At 46.3% G+C, this 20,592-nt stretch overlaps 1 protein-coding gene across 2 annotated transcripts in view; it reads left to right on the forward strand.

Annotated features, from left to right (window-relative positions):
• SINHCAF (SIN3-HDAC complex associated factor) overlaps window positions 1-20,592 on the forward strand; it is a 78,073-nt gene that overhangs the window by 38,685 nt on the left and 18,796 nt on the right. For both annotated transcript variants that reach the window (XM_086955978.1, XM_086955979.1), the window contains exon 5: window positions 19,774-19,921. In XM_086955978.1, the coding sequence (XP_086812104.1) occupies window positions 19,774-19,921 (148 nt within the window). The remainder of the gene's footprint in view (window positions 1-19,773; window positions 19,922-20,592) is intronic.

Raw genomic sequence — 20,592 nt, forward strand, 5'->3', positions numbered from 1 at the left:
AGTCGCTGAAATCCTGAAGAAAACGGGAGTTCCAATCTGCCACCTGATTGAACTTGCCCGGGAGGTACTCCGCTACTACAGAGATCTTGCGATCCAGGCAGAAGTGACAGAATTCTTTCGCAATGAGGACTAGCATTCGGGACTTCGTCCCCCCCAAGTCTGTTGATGTATCTCACCGCTGAGACATTGTCCATCCGAAGGAGGATACAGCAGTTGCTCTTCAGCGGTGAGATAGACCTGATGGCAAAGGACCCTGCCAACAACTCCAGACAATTTATGTGTAAGGACAGTTCGTCTGCTGACCATCCTCCTCCTGTGGAAAAATCTCCACAGCGAGCGCCCCAGCCCCATTGACTGGCGTCCGATTCGATGATCACATCTGGGGCCGCCCCGAAGATGGCTCGACCATTCCAGGCCGACATGTGCTCTAGCCACCACTGGAGTTCCTCTCGCGCCTCGGGGGAAAGAGGGATAAGATGATCGTAATGAAATTTCCTCTGCAAGTAAAAGATTTTCAGCCTCTGCAGGGCCCTGTATTGCAAAGGGCCGGATCGACGAAGCCAAAAGGCCCACGATCCTCGCTAGCACCCGTAAGGATATCTTGTGCTTGGCCAAGGTGGAAGTTATTTCCCTCTTGATTGACCTGATCTTGGGAAGGGGAAGAAGCAACTGGGCCGAGACAGTCTATCATGAAACACAGGAACTCCATCTGTTGATTCGGAATCATCACCGATTTCTTGGTATTGATCACGAAACCCAGATTCTCTAGTAAGGACGTCGTCCACTCTTAAGTGGGAGAGGAGAAGGGACTGATCTTGGGCTAGGATGAGCATGTCGTCTAAATAAATGATGAGACGCACTCCCATCTCTCGAAGGCGAGAGATCGCCGGTTTGAGAAGCTTGGTGAACACCCAAGGGGCAGAGGACAGTCCGAAGGGAAGAGCTTTGTAACGATACCAACACCCTTTCCAAGGGAACTGCAAGTATTTCTGATGAGAGGGGCAGATGGGGACTGTCAGGTATGCATCCTTTAAGTCTAATCTGACCATCCAGTCGTTTTCCAACAGAAGGTCTCGTAAAAGATGGATGCCCTCCATCTTGAAGTGACGGTATATTACAAAGGGGTTGAAGTTTCTCAGATTTAACACAAGGCGTTGACCGCCACCCTTCTTTTGTACCAGAAAGACGTTGCTGCAGAAGCCCTCTGGAGTGAAGGGGCCGACTGCAATCGCGTCTTTCGACAAAAGCTCCTCCAGTTCTGAGTCGATAAAACTCTGTTCGAGAAGGGGAAAAAAGGAGAGGCCTGGGAGGGAATGGCTGTAGGGGGCATTCCACTAATTCTATCTCGTAGCCCTCGACGGTCCGAAGGACCCAAGCATCTGTAGTAAGATTTGACCAGTTCATTGCAAAATGACGCAACCTTCCTCCCAGAGGAAACAAAGGGCACATTTGACTTACCAGAGGACTGATTATCGAAGTTTTTGTAACCCCTGTTGACTCCTCGATTATATCGGCCTCGGAAGCCGCGTGATCTCGATGGATAGAAACCGGCCTGGTCCGGCTCTTGTGTGTAGCCTCTGCCCCGTCTAGGGGCGTAGCCTCTCTGAGGACTGGTATTCGAGTAGCGGCCGGTCGAGCGTCCTCTACCACGCCCGGCCCTGTTGGAGACCTGGTGCAATACTCTTTTCAAAGAGGCTTGTGACTTATCAAGAGATGCAAAAGTGTTAACGAACTTGGCAATGTCTTTAACAAAGTTGTCCCCAAACAACTGTCCTTCCGCCAAAGGACCTGGTTCAGAAGAGGCCAGTTCCACCAACTGAGGGTCAATCCGGAGCAGGACTGACTTCCGTCTTTCCGCCGCTAACGCACAGTTGGCGTTCCCCAACATAAAAATGGCGCGTTGTGCCCAGCCCGCCAAGACTACCGGATGGATAGCAGCGCCAGTCTCTTGAGCCTGGAGGGCAAGCTCTAGAATTTTGGCTAACGGCCCTGAAAGGTCAAGGACCTTATCTTGGCACGCTCTGAGCGCGCGATCAATCCCTTTCTTGGGGTCTTTCTTGTACTTTTTTAGGAAGGTTGTCATAGAAGGGTCAATGTCGGGCGTAAGGGCTACTTTGTGGGCCAGGTCGGGCGGGGGCACTCAGATCTAAGTCGGGCTCTCACCTCCTTGTCAAAACCTTTCCGGAGGTGAGCTTCTAGATATTCGGCCACAGCCGGGGGAGGGAGCCAGTCAGAGGATCTGGGATGCACAATCTCTGTAGGGTCAAAAGATAAGGGCGAAGGGGTACCAGCCGGAGAGGCATGCTTGCGTTTCTTGGAGCGCTTGCGGGGAGCGGCGTCAGAAGAGTCAGTGCCCGTATCAGTGTCAGTGGTGGTGTCTTTCAGAGGGGGGGAGGGAGGGGGTCGGGCCGGCAGGGCAGTGTCACCAGAAGAGGACTCCTTGGACTTGTAAATCTTCTCATAGGAGTGGGCGTGGGGCCAGGAGGGGTCAAGGGCCACTTTCTTAAGCGGGGGGGGGTCGAGAGGGATCTTGTCCAGGAATAGGAAGTGTCTTACCAGGGACCAACATCTCTAACTTTTTGGCTAGTGGGAGCAGGACGGAGGAGAGAGCCTTATCCAGCTTGGCGTCCAGCTTTTTATCAATGATATCCTCCATAGATTCTTCCCCGTAGTAATCATCATCGCCCTGGTAGTCGCACGCAGTACCTTCCTCTTCGCAGTACTCATTATTTGCCATCATCATAAGGGATTATAGGAAATCCCACTCCAAATCCCCAGAGGGAAGCCAAAAGCGTCAGCCCAAGCAGGGGCGTCCAGTAGGGGAAGTGCCAGGCGCAGGAGCCGGAAATATCAATGTCAGAAATAAATAAGTCCCACTCTAGGACTAATGGAGGGAGAAACAACCCCAATCAACTGAAATAGGGGTTTACAAAAATTATCCTGCTTCCTCTGTCGCAGGGAAGCTAGGGGTTAATGCACCAGACCTTCGATAGTTGAAAGAGGTAAAAACGCTGCCTCTGCGGTCAAAATAACGGCCCTCGGCTCCTGGCCAGAAACTGCGTGTATTCCCCTTTCAGCCGGGGCTAGAGCGTCATGCACGGCACTACACGAGGCTGCGCGCGCACACTGCGTGCGCGAGCCCCTGCAGACGCACGCCGGGCCTCGGCTGGGCTCCCGCGTGCGTCCTCTCCCCAAGGGGGGGGCCAAACCCTCACCAACCGTGACCGCGATGAAGCAGCGGCCGGCGCTGCGGGCAGCAAAGGGGTAAGCCTACTAGCTCAACACGCGCTCTTGACAAGCAATCTACGGGACATGGAGTGAAGCTCTGATATCGGAGGGGAGGGGGGGAAGCAGGCGAGACGCGGGCAGCCTTCGCAGCACACCGGGGAGGAAGGGAGTTAGAGAGGGGGGGAGAGCGGGAGAGCGGGCAAAAGCGCCGCACCGGGGATGCAACCCGGAGGCTGACCGCGACCTGAGCCCTCCGCGAGGAGGGGGAGCGCTACAGCGTGATAAAGCAGACAAAGCAAACAATATCAATAACGCAACCACGTTATGCAGAACAGTTATGAAGGCAAACTAAGCATACGCCAGAGACGAAAATACATTCAGTCAAAGCATATAAGGATAGGGAGCACTTATCTGGGCTGCGGAGCAGCAAAGAAAGAGGAGGCCAGATTAGTGTCTCTATTCCTTATATGCTTATGATTGCTGTGATTGGCTAATGTTACTGGAGGCGTGGTTCAAAGCCTCATGGGAAATGTTGTTTTTTCTTTACTGTTATTGTAATTTCATTGGCTGCTGTTTGTGCAGTAAAGAAATAGAGAAAGCATAATCAGAAGCCTCCGGTCCTGCCATAGAATTGAGTGCGTACACGGTGACACGCACACCAAATATTACGGTTATGACATTTTGACACAAGGAACAGCATCGAGAACACATCGAGGGAGCGTGCATTTTCGGTGACACGCACACCAAGTCTTGTCTATCATTATTTTTGGCGATATTCGAAGTAAGCTATTTTACTTGTATTTGAAGAAGATTCATACTGCGTGTTATTGTCGCTGACACTCACATCTCCACACAAACTTCCGTTATTCCATCTTCTCTATTTTGAAAGAGAATGCATATATTTAAAACATCTTTGTTGGATATTTTTTTTGTCTTCTCAGTAAAAAAGGGAAAGAAAGTGTTTTTTTTTTTCTTTTATTTTGGACATTTATTTAAAGAAAAATGTAACAATTTTAGTCAATTTAAATGGTATTATATGGGTGTTTGTTCTGAATATTGATTGTAACAACAAACATGCAAGCTGTTACTCCTCCTCCCCCTTTCCTGGTGAACCACCTATTGTTTGGAAAAAATGGTATGATGCTTTTACTACCTATCTGGAAGCAATAGGGGCTTCATGTTCTAGAGCAGAGAGAAAAAATATCTTTTATTACATGCTCTTGGGTTTGAAGGACTATCTATTTCCAAACACTTACCACCTCTAGTGCGTGCTCCAGAAGAAGAAGAAGACATTGATGAGTTTGTTGAAACAGTTAGAATTATGTTTTGATATTCAACCAAGCTTGGTTGTAGTTGGGCACAAGTTCTTCAAGCGAGAGCAGAGACATGGGAAAAAGTAGAGATCAAATGATGAGATCAATATATTTCTAAATGCACAGACAAAAGTATCCAGCAGAAACTACTCTCCTTAGGCAATCCTACTCTTGAGGAAACTGTACGTGTTGCTCAAAGCATAGTTTTCTAAATTATCTGCCAAAGAACTAGAAGAAAAGTTACCTTCAACAACAACTAAAGATGATTGTGTGAACGTTGTGAAGGTTACAGAAGGTAAAAATAACATGATTACACGTACAGAGAATACATTTTTCAAGCAAACGAATATATTTTTTAAATGTGGTAATTATCCACATTTTAGATCGGGACGTCCGTGTTCTGCTAAAAATGTCACTTGCAGAGTGTGTGGGAAATTTGCACATTTTTCTAAAGTGTGTTGGAATGTGAAGCGTAATATAACGCATTTACAAGACAACAAACAAACTGGGATTTCTTCTTCTGTTGCTAATGTGGGTGTGTGTCTGAATATAAGCATGATGATTTGAATAATATTCAGGATGACCTAAGAGACATGGTAGTTGTTGGAGATTTGTGCAGTGGTCCTGAATCAGCTACAGAATGGTTTGATCCATACATTGATATTGGAATCTGTGATAAAATTGTGTGTTTGTTAGTTGACTCTGGTGCGAGGATGACTATTCTAACCCAAGAACTATTTAATGAAGTTTGGGGGAGATCGTGAATTACAACCACCAGATAAATCCCCTATGTTCTATGAGGGTAGGAAAATTGATCTTGCAGGATATTTTGAGGACACGCTTGAGTTTAGAGGAAGAAAGAATTTTGGTAAAATCTATGTGTCCCATCAAAGGGTTAAACATTATTGGATGGTTTCACCAAGGTTTGTTTAAGATGGTACTTAGGCCAGGCACTGAAGATCCTGTTTCGGTTGTCCAAAAAGATCATTTTGAGGACAAATTAGTGGAACGTTTTCCGTCTGTTTTTGGTGATGAGCTCGGAGAGGGGAAAGGATTTAAGCATACCATCAGAGTTAAAGACAATGCTTTACCAGTCAAACACAGATTGAGAAACGTACCATTTAGTGTTAGGGACCAGCTAGAACAAGAACTAAATGTTCTTTGCAAGAAAGGGATAATCGAGCCAATTGAATCTTCCCTTTGGCTTTCTCCCTTGGTCGTCGCCAAGAAGAAAAATGGCGATCTTCGTGTCTGCATCGATTTACGCTGTCTAAATAAGAATATTTGGGTAGATTCACACCCTCTCCCAAAAATACCTGATATGTTGTCCCTGATAAATGTCTCTAAATGGTTTAGCAAGCTGGACTTTGCTTTGGCTTATCAGGTCATTTTAGATCCATCATTCAGGCACCTTACTGCTTTGTATCTCCCATTGGGTCTTTTCAATACTGTTGCATGCAATCAATCAATCAATCAAAGCATTTGTATAGCGCGCTACTCACCCGGAGGGTCTCAAGGCGCTTGGGGTAGGGGGGTCCGCTACTGCTCGAACAGCCAGGTCTTGAGTTGCTTCCTGAAGGCGAGGTGGTCTTGGGTCAGGCGAAGGTGGGTGGGGAGGGAGTTCCACGTCTTGGCGGCCAGGTAGGAGAAGGATCTTCTTCCCGTTGTGGCTCTTCGGATGCGGGGGACGGCGGCGAGGGCGTGGCTGGTCGATCAAAGCTGGCGGGTGGGAGTGTAGAAGTTCAGGCGGTCGTTGAGGTATCTTGGGCCTTGGTTGTGGAGAGCTTTGTGTGCGTGGGTGAGGAGTCGGAACGTGATTCTCTTGTTGACGGGGAGCCAGTGCAGGTTTCTCGGGTGTGCGGAGATGTGGCTGTGTCGGGGGGGATGTCCAGGATGAGTCGTGCTGAGGCGTTCTGAATGCGCTGGAGTCTTTTCTGGAGTTTTGCAGTGGTTCCGGCGTAGAGGGAGTTGCCGTAGTCCAGTCGGCTGGTGACGAGGGCCTGGGTGACAGTCTTCCTGGTTTCGGTGGGGATCCACCGGAAGATCTTACGTAGCATGCGTAGGATGTTGAAGCATGACGAGGAAATGGCGTTGACTTGTCTGGTCATGGAGAGGGAGGAGTCCAGGATGAAGCCCAGGTTGCGTGCGTGGTCTGTTGGTTTGGGTGCGCTGCCCAGGGCAGGGGGCCACCAGGAGTCGTCCCAGGAGGAGGGCGACGATCCCAGGATGAGGACTTCCGTCTTATCTGAGTTCAGTTTCAGGCGGCTGTTCATCATCCACTCTGCTACGTCTTTCATCCCTTCGTGTAGGTTGGTTCTGGCGGTGGCGGGGTCGTTGGTGAGGGAGAGGATCAGCTGGGTGTCGTCGGCGTAGGAGATGATGTTGAGGTTGTGTTGATGTGCGATGGCCGCGAGTGGGCTCATGTAGATGTTGAACAGCGTGGGGCTGAGTGAAGATCCTTGTGGTATGCCGCAGATGACTTCGGTGGCTTCTGATCTGAACGGGGGGAGGCGGACTCTCTGTGTCCTTCCGGCAAGGAAGGAGATGATCCATTCCAGTGCCTTCTCCTGGATTCCGATGTTGTTGAGGTGCTGCACTAGGGTGCGGTGGCAGACCGCGTCGAACGCCGCGGAGAGGTCCAAGAGGATGAGGGCCGCTGTTTCCCCGTTGTCGAGCAGGGTTCGGATGTCGTCGGTGGCTGCGATGAGGGCGGTCTCGGTACTGCGGTTGGCCTGGAAGCCGGACTGCGAGTGGTCGACAGATCCATTCATCTCGAGGAAGGCGGCCAGCTGTCTGTTGACTGTCTTCTCGATGACTTTGGCCGGAAACGGGAGGAGCGAGATGGGGCGGTAGTTTTTGAGGTCGGTGGGGTCTGCTGATGGTTTCTTCAGTAGGGCGCTGAGTTCGGCCTGCTTCCAGCTCTCTGGGAAGGTTGCAGTGTCGAAGGAGGCGTTGATGATGTCCCGTAGATGGGGAGCGATGACTGAGTCAGCCTTGTTGAAGACGTGGTGAGGGCAGGGGTCGGTTGGTGATCCGGAGTGGATGGAGTTCATCGTGCGTATGGTGTCTTCGGTGTTGATCGGGGTCCAGGCGCGGAGGGTGGTGGTGGGGGGCGCTGGTGCGGTCGTAGGGTGCGTCAGCTGTGTGCTGAAGCTGTTATGTATGTCTGCGATCTTGCTGTGGAAGAACGAGGCGAGCGAGTTGCAGAGGTCTTGCGATGGGGTGATGTCGTTGTTTCTGGCGCTGGGGTTGGAGAGCTCTTTGACGATGTTGAAGAGTTCCTTGCTGTTGTGGGCGTTGTTGTCCAGTCGTTCTTTGAATGCGGTTTTCTTGGTGGCGTGGATCAGTTGGTGGTATTTTCGAGTGGCGAGCTTGAGGGTGGTCATGTTGTCTGGTGTCGGGTCTCTGCGCCAGGCTTTCTCGAGGGCTCTGCAGATCTTCTTGGAGCTCTTGAGTTCGTCGGTGAACCAGGATGCCTTCTTGTTGCCGGGTCTGCTGGGAGGGGTCTTCAGTGGAGCGAGGTCGTCTGCGCAGTTGCTGATCCACCTCGTGAGGTTGTTGGCGGCTTGGTTGGGGTTCGCTGAGCTGGCGGGAGGGTTCTGGCTCAGGGATGCGGCGAGCTGGTCGGCTGTGATCTTGTTCCAGCGGGGACCCTGTTGCTGGTGGTGGTGGAGCGTGGTCCTTCTGAAGCTGAAGTGGATGCAGCTGTGGTCCATCCAGTGGAGTCCGGTGGCGTGGCTTAAGGAGATGTCCTTGCTGGAGGAGAAGACTGGGTCGAGCGTGTGGCCGGTGTAGTGGCCGGGAGTGGTCACCAGTTGCTTGAGTCCGAGGTTGCCGAGCAGGGTGGTGGTGTTGCGGTCGTTGTTGTTCTCCAGGTGGAAGTTGAGGTCCCCGAGGAGGATGTAGTCAGTGGAGGGGAGGGCGTGCGGGCTGATTAAGTCGGCGAAGTCTTCGCTGAATTGTGTGCGTGGTCCCGGCGGTCTGTAGATGAGGGTGCCTCTGTGGGTGGTCTTGGGGTCGGTGTGTATCTGGAAGTGCAGGTGTTCGGCGGCTGTGAGGGTGTCGTCGGAGTTGGTCGTAATGCGGATGGTGTTCTTGTAGACGATGGCGATGCCTCCTCCCGTCTGGTTGGCGTGGTCTGTCCGGGTGATCTTGTATCCGTCCGGGATGGCGATGTCTGGCGCTGAGGAGGCGTTCATCCAGGTTTCCGTGAGGAATGCGACGTCTGGAGCTGTGGTGTCGAGGAGGTTCCAGAGTTCTATGGCGTGTCTGTGGACGGAGTGGGTTTTGAGCAGGATGCACTTCAGGTGGTTGCTGCCAGTGCTCTTCTCGGTGGGTGCGGTGCAGGTCCGGATGCAGGAGAACTTGCAGGCTTGGCAGGTGAAGGGTCCGTGGGTGCGTCCTGGGGTGGCTCGGTGGCAGCCGGGGATTCGGCCGGTGCTGAGTGCGATGAGGGTGGCGTAGTTGTAGGTCCGGCGGCTGGGCTGGCGTCTTCGGGGGCCAGGGGGTCTGGCGCTGGGCGCGGGCTTGGCACGGACGGGCGCAGACGGGCTTGCCTTTGGCGCGCAATCGGTGCGCCCGCTGTGCGTGGACGCTGCGCGGACTCTGCCATAAATGGAGATTGGGGGGGCGGAGCGAGGGAGGAGCAACTGGGAGGCGGGAGCGGGTTGGCGAATGGGGAGCGGGGCAGAGGAAGGGGGCAGGGGAGCAGCGGCGGGGGTCTGGAAGGCGGGAAAAGAGCGCGGAGGAGGCGGCGAGGGGGGGGGGGGACGAAGGCCTGAGGGCGGGGTTCCTGGAGGCAATCAGCGGCGGCAGAAAGCAGGAGCAGCATGCCATTTGGATTGGCCTCTACGGCTGCAGTCTTTCAGAGAATCATGTCAAATCTATTAAAAAACATAAAAGGTGTGGTTGTTTTTCAAGACGACGTGTTAGTCCATGGTCCTACTTGTGAATCGCATGATAACACTATGTTTAGAGTACTGAAAGCTTTACGAGAAGGTGGGGTAGTTTTGAAGAAAGAAAAGTGTGTATTCAGGACTCAAAGTAGAATATCTGGGCCATGTTTTGTCAGAACAAGGTGTAGAACCAAGACCAGGATTAGGTAAGGCGATAGTGGATAGTTCTCCACCCAGAGATAAAGTTGATCTGAAGTCTTTTATTGGGATGTATGACGTTACAATGCATGCGTTTACCACACATGCCTTTACAACGCGGTTTTTTACAACGCATGCCTTTACAACGCATAGTGCTTTGGGGCGCTGGATAGTGAATAGTTTAATTTACTATTCCAACTCCAGTCCCCGTGGATAGTAGGGAAGGTGTTGGATAGTACATTAAACCTATTCCCTATCCTAGAGCGCCCCCCAGCGCAATGCGTTGTTTATTTATTTATTTTATTTTATTTATTTTGAAAGTTTTATATAGCGCGAACAAGATCTTCGCAGATATCAGAGCGCTTTACAGAGAAGGGGAGCATGTATACGCAGATACATCAATCATGTTAGAAGTACATTGAAGTTATATCATAAAACAGTGAAGTAAATCAAATTCAGAGTCAAAATAAAAGTACAAAGGGTTCGAACAAATAGTACAGATGAGTAACGAGTCTTTGTGGTTTTATCTCCAGTAGTGGTTAAAGTGTATTTAGCCATGAGGATCGCTTTTACTTCTTTCTTGAAAAGTATGGAGGATGTGATCAGCCTGGTTTCAGGGGGAAGCGAATTCCAAATCCTGGGAGCCATTCCCGAGAAGGAGCGTTTATAGGTTTTTTCCTTGCGGAATCTTTTAGGCTTTAGCAAAAGATTGTTTGTACCTCTAGTGTTTCTGGTGCCTCCAGAAATCGTCAGCTTCTGTGCGAGGTATCTAGGTGAGCTCAGGTGGATAGCCTTGTGCGTCAAACAAGCGATTTTCAGTTGTATTCTGGCTTCAAGCGGCAGCCAGTTCAGGGATTTGAAGTCAGGGGAAATGTGTGAGTGTTTTTTTGATCCAGTGATAAGTCTCGCTGCGGCGTTTAAAGAGGCTCTTAAGGGTGCCGTAGTAGCTAGGGGGAGACCGCAGAGTGCGGTGCTGCCGTATTCTATTCGAGGTATGACTAGTGACTGTACCGCAGTTTGGAAGTCTTTGGCTGGAAGGAAAGGTTTAAGTTTCCTAAGGGTGTTGATTTGGTAGTTCGCTCCCTTAGTTGCTTTGTTGATGTGTTCCTGCATGCTGAGATTGGTGTCAAGTGTTATGCCCAAAGATTTTGCTGAGTCCACAATGGTGGGTTGAACATTAAGTGCTGTGAGGTCTTTAAGCCACATTTGTGCGGTAGTGATCTTCGCGGGTGGTGAGATCAGAAGGAACTCTGTTTTAAGGGCATTGAGTTTGAGATGATTAGCGGCCAGCCAAGATTGAGTGCTTCTGATCGTTGAGTTCAAGAGCGTGATGTCTTTGGGTGATTGTAGTTTGAGATAAAGTTGGGTGTCATCAGCATACATGTGGAAGTGTACATTGGATTCTTGCAGCAAAGTGGTTAGAGGTTCCATAACTAAGTTGAACAAAGTTGGGGATAGAGAGGATCCTTGTGGTACGCCTAGCGATACAGGTCTTGGCGCGGACATCAAGTTGTTGCTCTTGAATTTCTGCGACCTGTTATGCAGAAAGGACGTAAACCATTTGAGCACAGTTCCAGATAGGCCCATTCTTGTGTTTAATAGTTCGAGTAAGATCTCATGTTTGACGGTGTCAAATGCGGAGGAGAGATCAAGGAGGATGAGGAGGCAGGTGTCGTTATGATCAAGGATTTGGAGGGCGTCGTCGATTATGTGAGTCATAGCAGTTTCAGTACTGTGATTTGCTCGGAAGCCTGATTGATGAGAGTTGAGGAGATCAAACTGAGTAATGTGTTTAGTCAATTGTATTTGTGCGCATTTTTCCAGCAGTTTGGCAAGAGTCGGAATGTTGGTAATGGGACGGTAGTTGTTTAGGTCAGAGGGGTCGGCTGTAGGTTTCTTTAGCAAAGGTGTGACTTGTCCGACTTTGAGGGAGTCGGGAATGATCCCTTGTTGAAGTGAGCTGTTAATGATTTTGGTCCAGAGTGGAAGGAGCAACGGGGTAAGGACTTTGACAGCGTTAGCAGGAAGGGGGTCCGTGAGGTGATTGGATGGTTTCAGAGTGCTGAGCAGTTTGCCAATTTCTTCTTCTGTGTAGGTGACAAAGGTTGACCAGGAGGCATTGTTTTTTGGTTTAGTGGGTGCTATGCGGTGGGGTTTGGGGAAGAGGCTTGCGTCCATGAGGAGATCATTCTTTATGTTGTCAGTTTTTTGGTTAAAGAAAGAGGCGAAGTCTTCGCAGGAGGGAGCTTCGCGCATGGTGTTGAGAGGTTGGGGTTGTTCTTTGGATTGTGTTCGGATAAGCTCAAACAGCTTTCTCGGACGATTTTTGGCTTGGTCGAGCTGACGACTGAAGAAGTCTGATTTTGATCGTTTTATTTTCCTGAAGTAGGCATTTCTCTTTTTCTTCAGGTTCTTTAGGTTCAGTGCAGAGGGAGCTGATCTCCAGGTGCGCTCTGCCATTCGCATTGCGCGTCTATCGTCATTGAGACTCCCGTCGTACCAGGGGTTGGAAATTTTTGCGGTGGCTTTTTTTAGCTGCAAGGGTGCGACTTCGTTAATTATTGAGGTCATAGTGCTAAGATGGTGATCAGTCAAGGATTGGACGTCCTTAACGCCAGCAGGAGGAAGTAGTAAGTTGCAGCTGTTGGGGGGCAGCGAGTTTGAGTTTAGCTTTTTCATGTCTCTTTTCCAGACTTTGGGCCTGGCGGATTGAGCAGGGTTAAGTTTAACTTTTTCATTGATGAAGAATGTGACAATATGATGATCTGACCAGTCACAGGGTTGGATAGATTCGAGTTGGATAGAGCCCTCTTTGGAGATGATAAGGTCAAGGATAGAGCCCTTATCGTGTGTTGGACTGTTGCAAATTTGGGTGAGGTCAAGGGCGTTAAGGAAATTCTTCAGACCTTTTACCACCGCATCATTGTGATCGTTCCAGCGGAGGTTGAAGTCACCAAGGTATATTTGTGTGAGTTGTCGCCCGGAGTTGGTTGAGATCATGTCCATGATTTGTTGGGAGAAGGTGAGGTTGTCACCGGGTGGGTGGTATGTAAGTTGTAATGGTTTGCGTTGTAAAAGTTGGGTCGTAAAGGCACTGCGTGGTAAAAGTTGCATTGTAAAGGATGCTCCCCCTTTTTATTGGTTTGTGCGAATTTTATTCACGGTTTATACCAGACTATGCATCCAAGGTACCTCTTTCAAATATGCTCAAGAGGGAAGCTCCTTTTGTTTGGGATATAGACTGTGATTCAGTTTTTACTTGGATTAAGCAGCAATTAACAAGCCCAAAGGTACTCAAACCTTTTGATCCCAATGCTATGTGCACCATCACAGTGGATGCCAGTGGGGTAGGTTGGGGAGCTGTTCTCACTCAGAATGTCAATGGTTTAGAACAGACTTTAGGCTATGCCTTTAGGGTTCTGCATGGATCAGAATTCAATTTCGCAGTTGTAGAGAGAGAACTATTGGCGTGCTGGTGGGCCATAAGAAAATTCAGTCCTTACTTTTGGGGTAAACCTTTCCAGTTAAAACTGATCATAGCCCTTTAGTTTCAATTCTTTCCGGAGATAATTTGATAGAACATACCCCAAGAATTGCTCGTCTTTCTACTAAGTTGTTACAATACGATTTTGAAATAACGTATATTCCAGGAAACAAAAATGTTAGGGCAGATTATTTCTCTAGACATCCTGTGGAGTCTGATTGTGAGAATGATGGTGAAGAAGATTACGATGATGAAGCTTGTTTTGTTGCTTCTCTTGGTTTGGATGATATGTGTTCAATTAGTGAAGCTGAGTGGAGAGAACAACTTTCTAAGGATGTTCTCCTTGGTGAGATCATTAAATGTGTGAGGAATGGTGTGCCAAGAGAAGGAAAGGGTCATTATTCTTTACAAACTTTTGTGAAGGTAGATCATGAACTTTCTGTTGAGGGAGGACTTTTAGTTCGCGGAGACAGATTAATACCTCCATATGTGCTTGGAGTTAGAATCATGAAGGGAGATCATGAAGGTCATTTGGGTAAAACCCTTACCAAGAGAAGAGTTCGTGAACATTTCTGGTGGCCACATATGGATAAAGATATTGATTTGGTTGTAGAGGAATGTGTGGTATGTTCGAGTGCTGAGAAGAGTTTAAAAATACGTTCACCTCCTCTTCAACCTATAGTTCTTCCTGACAGACCATGGGAGAAAATTGGGATGGATTTAGTTGGACCATTTTATTTGTTGCCTTCCACTTATAGATTTGCTATAGTCGCCATTGATTATTATTCTAAATGGCCAGAGGTATGTTTCATACGTGAGCCTAATTCGAAAAATGTCATTGATTTTTTGAAAGATCTATTTTTTTTAAGTGAAGGTTTTCCTTCCACAATTGAGTGATAATGGGGTGCAATTTTTCAGTCAAGAATTTAATTCTTTTCTATGCACTCAAAGTGCTTTTTATCACCCACAAACGAACAGTTTAGTGGAGCGCATGAATGAAGTGTTAAACAACTGTGTGCTATGGGCATTGTCTCAGAAGTGTAATGTGCAAAATGCGGTTAGATCCATGTTATGGTTTAATCGTACCACTCCACATTCCTCCACAAAAGTGTCTCCTTATGAACTTCTGCGAGGAAGGAAGCCTTGTTTAAAGATTTGTCCGGGATGGATGTCACAATGGGTGAAATTAAATTATTTGGGAAATGTGGATGAGGTAGTGAGACACAATGTGACACAGGCTCAAGCTAAACAAAAATTGGATTTTGATTCAAGAAAAAGAGCCATTACTCAGGGTTTTGTTGTCGGTGACAAAGTTCGCATTAAAATACCTGTTTATAGAAGCAAAGGAAGTTTTAAATTCTCTGAGCCTTTCACGATAGACAAAGTTTGTGGAAATGCTATAAGAGTTAATTTCAAGAACTGGTGGAATGTTGCCAGAGTTGTTAAAGTTACCAAACAATCCAGTCATACTTCCACTTCTGATGTAGTTTGTGGAAAAGATTCTTCTTGTTCTTCTGATGCCTGTGAAGAAAATGGTTCATCTAATTCTTCTCCCTCTAGTGAGGGTTTACACAGGAGTAGTCGTCAACGTTGTATTCCTGCTAGATATCGTTGATCTATCCGTTACCATATTTCATTGTATTTTTATGTATTTATCTAGTTTTAGAATTCATCCTTATGGTCTTATTTGAACTTGTTGTTTTTTCCTCTTGTTTTTGTTTTATTTACTTTTTTTGTTTTTATTTGTTGTTTTTATTTATTGTACAGAAGAGGATAATGTAATGTTCTAGTCTTTTATGGAATGTTCTTGCAATGTGTTCTGATCTTCTGTTCTAAAAAAAACCCTGATTTTGAATTGTAAGAGGTCCGTTGGCGTGCTGTGAAGTTGGCTGCTGCTCGGCACCTGTACCACATTAAACTTCACCTCTATAACTTATAGCTGTGTTGTGGACTCAATTACTACAAAGGTATTCTTGCTGATCCAATGATAACCACACCAAGGTTATATATCCCCCAGATAGTCCAGGGTTTATTTTCGAAATTTTCACAATGGCGGTACATAACTCTACCCTAAACACCTGGTCCAGCAGTGTAGTGTTTAGGAATCGCCAGCTGAAGCTCTTCGGTGTGCTCCGGAGTACAGTTAATACCAGTTTAACTGGGTCGTGGCCTGAGTGTTTTGGGCTTATCGTTCACCTCCTCCGCCTAGACACTGACCTTGTGGGTGGCCAGCAAGTAGTCAAGTCTGGACCACAAGTCCTGTGCCAATGAGGTGAAGGTCCCTTCCATTCTAGTGGGGGTTATGCGCCCTCCAAAGGTCCAGTAGACTCCTTTCTGTCATGACGTCCCGGATTAGGTTGGCTGCTTGTTTTCCTGACCTTTTTTAAAGTGTCCTAATTTGTCCAATATCCGGTCTAGGCAGACATTTAGGTCTCCTCGCCGACAATAACTGATGACGGAAGGGAGTGCAGTTTGGTCCATATCTGAGTGTAAAAATCAGCCTCATCTATATTAGGTCAAAATTTGTTTTTTATTGTTGGTATAGTGCCACATAATTTGCTTTGTACTATAAAGGTGTCTCAACCTCCAGAATGGGTGAACGCTAAAGGAGTGGCAATTCTTTACCAACAATAATACCCCTCTAGAGCAGAGGTCTTCAAACTTTGTGATGCCGAGACCCCCTTGTAATACCTTTTTAGGCGTAAGGACCCCCTTCCAACAAAAGTTTCTAGCAACTGGTACTCCTCATCATCAACTTTTGACAACCATAAATGCGCCTGTTAGCCCTCATTGAATGAGCCAAAGAACCCAAGGAACCAAAGGAACTAATTAACTCATTGAGGTGACATGTAAACCAAATTGATAAGACAGAACCCAATAATTATATTCAAAAATAGTTGTATTTTATTTAAATATTTTCTAAATTTTTTTTCATAAGAATCTTGTTTCTAAAAGATACATGTAAATATTTAAGACATCACTAACACGTAATTTGTCATTTCATATACAGAAAAAAACTCTCAAGTAAAGAAGGTGAGGATTAAGAGATTTAACACATAAGAAAAACCAACAGACAGAGTACAAATGACTATGGTGATAGGTCGGGCTAGCGGAGTAAGCAAAGCGGTGGGTGGAAACTCTACGCGCGTTTCGGCATTTGCCTTCCTCAGGAGTCCGTCATTTGCTTTAAGACAGAAACATAACACTGCAAAACATATAAAAATCATGTCACATACCAATGCATTGAAAGATTTGTGTTGTCGTGATATATTTCTAATTAACTACTTGGGTCTAGGTCTAAATGATATACAATAACATGCTATACAGACATATTTAAAACCATTGTGTGTCAATCGACCTTGTAGCTATGAGCAGTCATATCTTTCAAACAAACAGGTTGGTGTATATTACTAAAAAATTATTTATTTGATAGGTATTGGAGTAAAACTGATGTTTTCTCTATTGAGACATATATACTCAAGATGTGTTTTTACAGTCCACTATTATATTTTGTCTAAGACATTTTTGTAGTCCAGATCTATTTTTTCAGTCCACTGTGTACATATCTGAATATATTAACCAAAGCAATCTAAATAAACTATTAGAGAGACATTTATGAAATAAGTGAAAAGGGAAGTAGATTTAGTTGTAGAAATGAAAGAGAAGACACAGAGAATAATGAAGAAAAAGAAGAAAGTAAGAAACATAGCAGATAGCTAACTATATCTTGTTAATAGAAATTACGCAATATTGATTCAAGATTAAAGTTAAGTATTCCTAAGAGGTAAAGGGAGACAAATAGTAGTTTGACCTGGGCAGATCAGAGGCAAACTAGTTAAATGTACTTACAAAAACAATAGCTATACTCTTACTTTAAGAAAAAATCTCTTGCTGTTCAGTCATGAAGATGAGGATATTCTCTGTATCTCGCTAGATGTAAAAAATAGACATTTATTATGTAACAAACTGATGTGAAACATATTTATGGCATAAAGAAGCAGCTGGTTATGAGTGACTATTTAAGGAGATAGGAATCCTAATATCTAGAGGTATATACCTTATTGGTTGTTCTAGTTGTCTTCATAAGAGTTGAATCTAAGACGCGATGAAGTCATGACCAGATCTCTTGGGGCACTGTATTCCAGGAGCTATGGAATCCCCTCCTGCTTGTTTTGTATATGCACATGGTGGTAACATTTGTTGCATCTGCGAAAACCGTATTTAACCCATCAGAAAATAACCCCCTCCATCCACGTCAGCATCACTATTATGCTAAAGACGCACCACATGTTGCACAGCCTCATTAACCGATAGCAACATCGTGCTAAACTAAATCCAGTATATACTGGTATAACAAAGATAGAGTGCAACTGGGGATTACCCGCTGTGGGGCAATCAGAGTCCAGGTGAAAAAGGAGGTGGAAAGGAAAGACCAGTGTCTGTCGGTAGGTGTAGTCTAAAGCAATGAGGAGTGTGGAAACCTCATTATAGAAGTTACCAGGTGATAATCCTCTATATAATTATATCCACAGAAGTTCAATAAGGGACTCAATAGGCTGTTGTCAGCTTCTCGCATCTGACCAGACAGTTCACCCGCTTATTTCAGAAAGGCACTCTACAGTTGCTCAATCAAAAACTGGCCTACCTCACTGCGCGGCATGTCATTTGGCTGAACAAAGTGTAGTTACAACAGCAGTTGAGGCTTCATAGCTGGAGTCAGAGCGGGGTGCTATGGATAGTTTGTGTACAACAAAGGTACATTTCCAGCGTGTTCCTCATCTGCTTCTGTATGTGACCGTTTGATGTAGTCCATTGCTGCTTTGGGGGTCTTGAAAGTCTCCCACCCCCAGGATGCTTCAACTTTAAGAGCAAACCAGCTTGATCAATTTGATCAATTTGCTGTAGCAGTTGATGCCTACTCATGGTTAGCCTAGCCATAATCTGGAAAGATTAAGATCTGCTTATTCATCAGTAGACCTGCTTGTCTTTGCAAGTACCATTCCTTTCAGCTTAGTATTGCCATTCCACTTTGTTTGGTTTTGGTAGGCCATAGACATTCAGACCTCATAACTCCACCCCAGATTTGCTTTCCGTTCAGTGCTGATTCATTGAGTACAGGGTTTCTCTAATTGTGTGTTTTTTGTTTTTTTCTTCAATAGATTTAGTGGTGGGTTGACGTTCATTCACCACATCAAGGATCCGTTTCTTAACCAATAAGCCTCTCTCGTAGGAGAACCTCCCATCTGCTTGTCATTCTGTCTTTGAATATGGTGACACTGAGGATTCAAAACTCATTTTAGAGTTCTTTATTGTATTTTCATGGTACACCAACTAAATCTGCAATTCTGCACATCACAGCAGCCATTGCTTGCAGTGGTCTGACTCTTTTTTAATTGCTGGGCGCTCTACACCCCGGCCAGTCCAGAAGCAGGCTCTTCCCCAGGGACCTGTTGGCCCTAGAGCCACACATGCCTGTGTCAGCTCTGCCTTAACAAGACTGCTCCCTGGCACAGCCTTGGAGTGTAAGCAGGAGCACGACCTGGGCTGTCCTGGTGTGCTGCTCACATCATTTAATGGTTCGCACCCATCCCTCGCAGGACAGATCAGCACATTGACGGCCTTGCGCGACTCACGCTGCTGCCCACCTAGCATTCAAAGCATGGGCGTCTTGCTTCTGATGTGCAGCAAGAGAGTGAATGCTATCTTTACTTTTAAGTGCCACAGAACACACCCTGCTTGCAAAGGCAAATTCTGTCCTATGAAAGGCATAAGACAGAATTTCATTGAGTTTCATTGCTGCTTCTCCACCTCTGGATAGCTTCACACTGCCACCACCAGTTCTCCAGCTGTTTCCTGAGGCAACAGAGTATGAAGTCACTGTGGTCCTTGTGTCCTCCCAGGAACCCTGCAAGCTTTCACCACCCCAACTTCCAACAAAGCATGATGTGTTCCACAACTTTTGATGCGAATCTAGAGGGTGAGATTCTAGCATGTTTGGTAGCTCTGCTTCTTGGTTCAATCTAGTAGTGCTATTTATTTTCTGGCAATAGTTTGCGCTTCTGTGTTTTAATTTTGGTTCCTTGGTGAAAGGAAGGCAAGCTTGTACATCCCAACATGACCTTTGATGTAAATTCCAGAAGGCTTTACAAAATTCATTTTGCCTATTGACGGGGATTATTCAAGGATGTTACTGTATACAGACAGGGCAGAGCCACTTCTTCCTTTAACAGGTGCCCTGGCATTCTTAGTAAGAGGCCCTGGCATTCTTAATAACCATGAATTACAATGGATTGTGTATTCGAAGTATATTAAATGGTTTCCTTTAACTGAAATATTTCATTTGTTTGACCAGTGTGCTGTGCCCACCGCAACCCACATATATTGTCCTATAAATGTATTGGAAGCCATTTGTCCCGGCTTACAAATCTAATGTAGAATTTCATAGTTGTACATTGTCCACATGAAACACCAAGGTGCAAGTCCATTATAGTCTATTGCCTTAATGCTTGGCTTGCCTATGTGGGCTTTTAAGCCATGCCTGAAGGTGTACTTATTTGTAAGCAGAAATGTGTAATTAAGTAGTTGCTTAACACCTTTCTCTCCTTCCCTTTTGTGTTCACATGTCATATTTTACTGTGTTTATAACCCTTTGCAGATTCTGATGCGCACAGCACATCGAGCAGTTCTCCATCTCAGTCCCCAAGTTACAGCATCCATTCTGATGAAAGTTCAGATACAGAGATCCAGAGCAGCCGCTCCTCTGTACCACTTCTTTCATTTTTGGATCTTACTTATTGGAAAAGGTATGCAGTTTCAGCATGGCATTATATGAAATTGGTTTTATGGTTGAAATGTGTTAATGTTTCTCAACATTTTAATTTGAGGTGCACTTTAGTGGGTGTGGATCTTTGTAGTTATCTACCCTTGAATCATCAGTGGTTTCTCAGGTACCATGTTGTCATGTTCCTGCCCCGCACATGCATACATGAACATTTTTGCAAATCGCTTTTGTAAATTTAAATCCAAAATTTAAGAGGAAGGTTGTGTGGGTGTGCTGTCTGCAGCAAGAAAGATGTTAATGTGGACAGTGAAAGGAGGTTGTCAAGTAAGGTGGACCAGGAGATATGTTGGGTGGCTTTGAGAGTGGGCACTAAATACTGGGTAAGGTAGAGCAAGTTTGGGTAGGCAGATGCACAACAGGTGTGTGACCTGTGAAGGACTGGCTAAAGGTAACATGTGAAAACCCTGCCTATTACGGTTAAGTTTTTCATGTATTTATTTGTGATGAAGTGGCAGCACTCTGGATGGTTAAGCGAGAGTTTGACAAAATGTGGAGACCAATGAAGAAACAGGAGAAACATTACATTCTGCTCTCCCTACATGAGGGTAAGACCCTTGTGAGGTGAAGGACCCTGTAACATTTCTTCTGTTTCCCTATTGTCTTGGAACTGTGTTACAGTTGAACAATAGTTAC

This window comes from Lissotriton vulgaris, chromosome 2_1 (genome assembly GCF_964263255.1).
Source record: "Lissotriton vulgaris chromosome 2_1, aLisVul1.2, whole genome shotgun sequence".
In the NCBI taxonomy this organism is placed as follows: Eukaryota; Metazoa; Chordata; class Amphibia; order Caudata; family Salamandridae; genus Lissotriton; species Lissotriton vulgaris.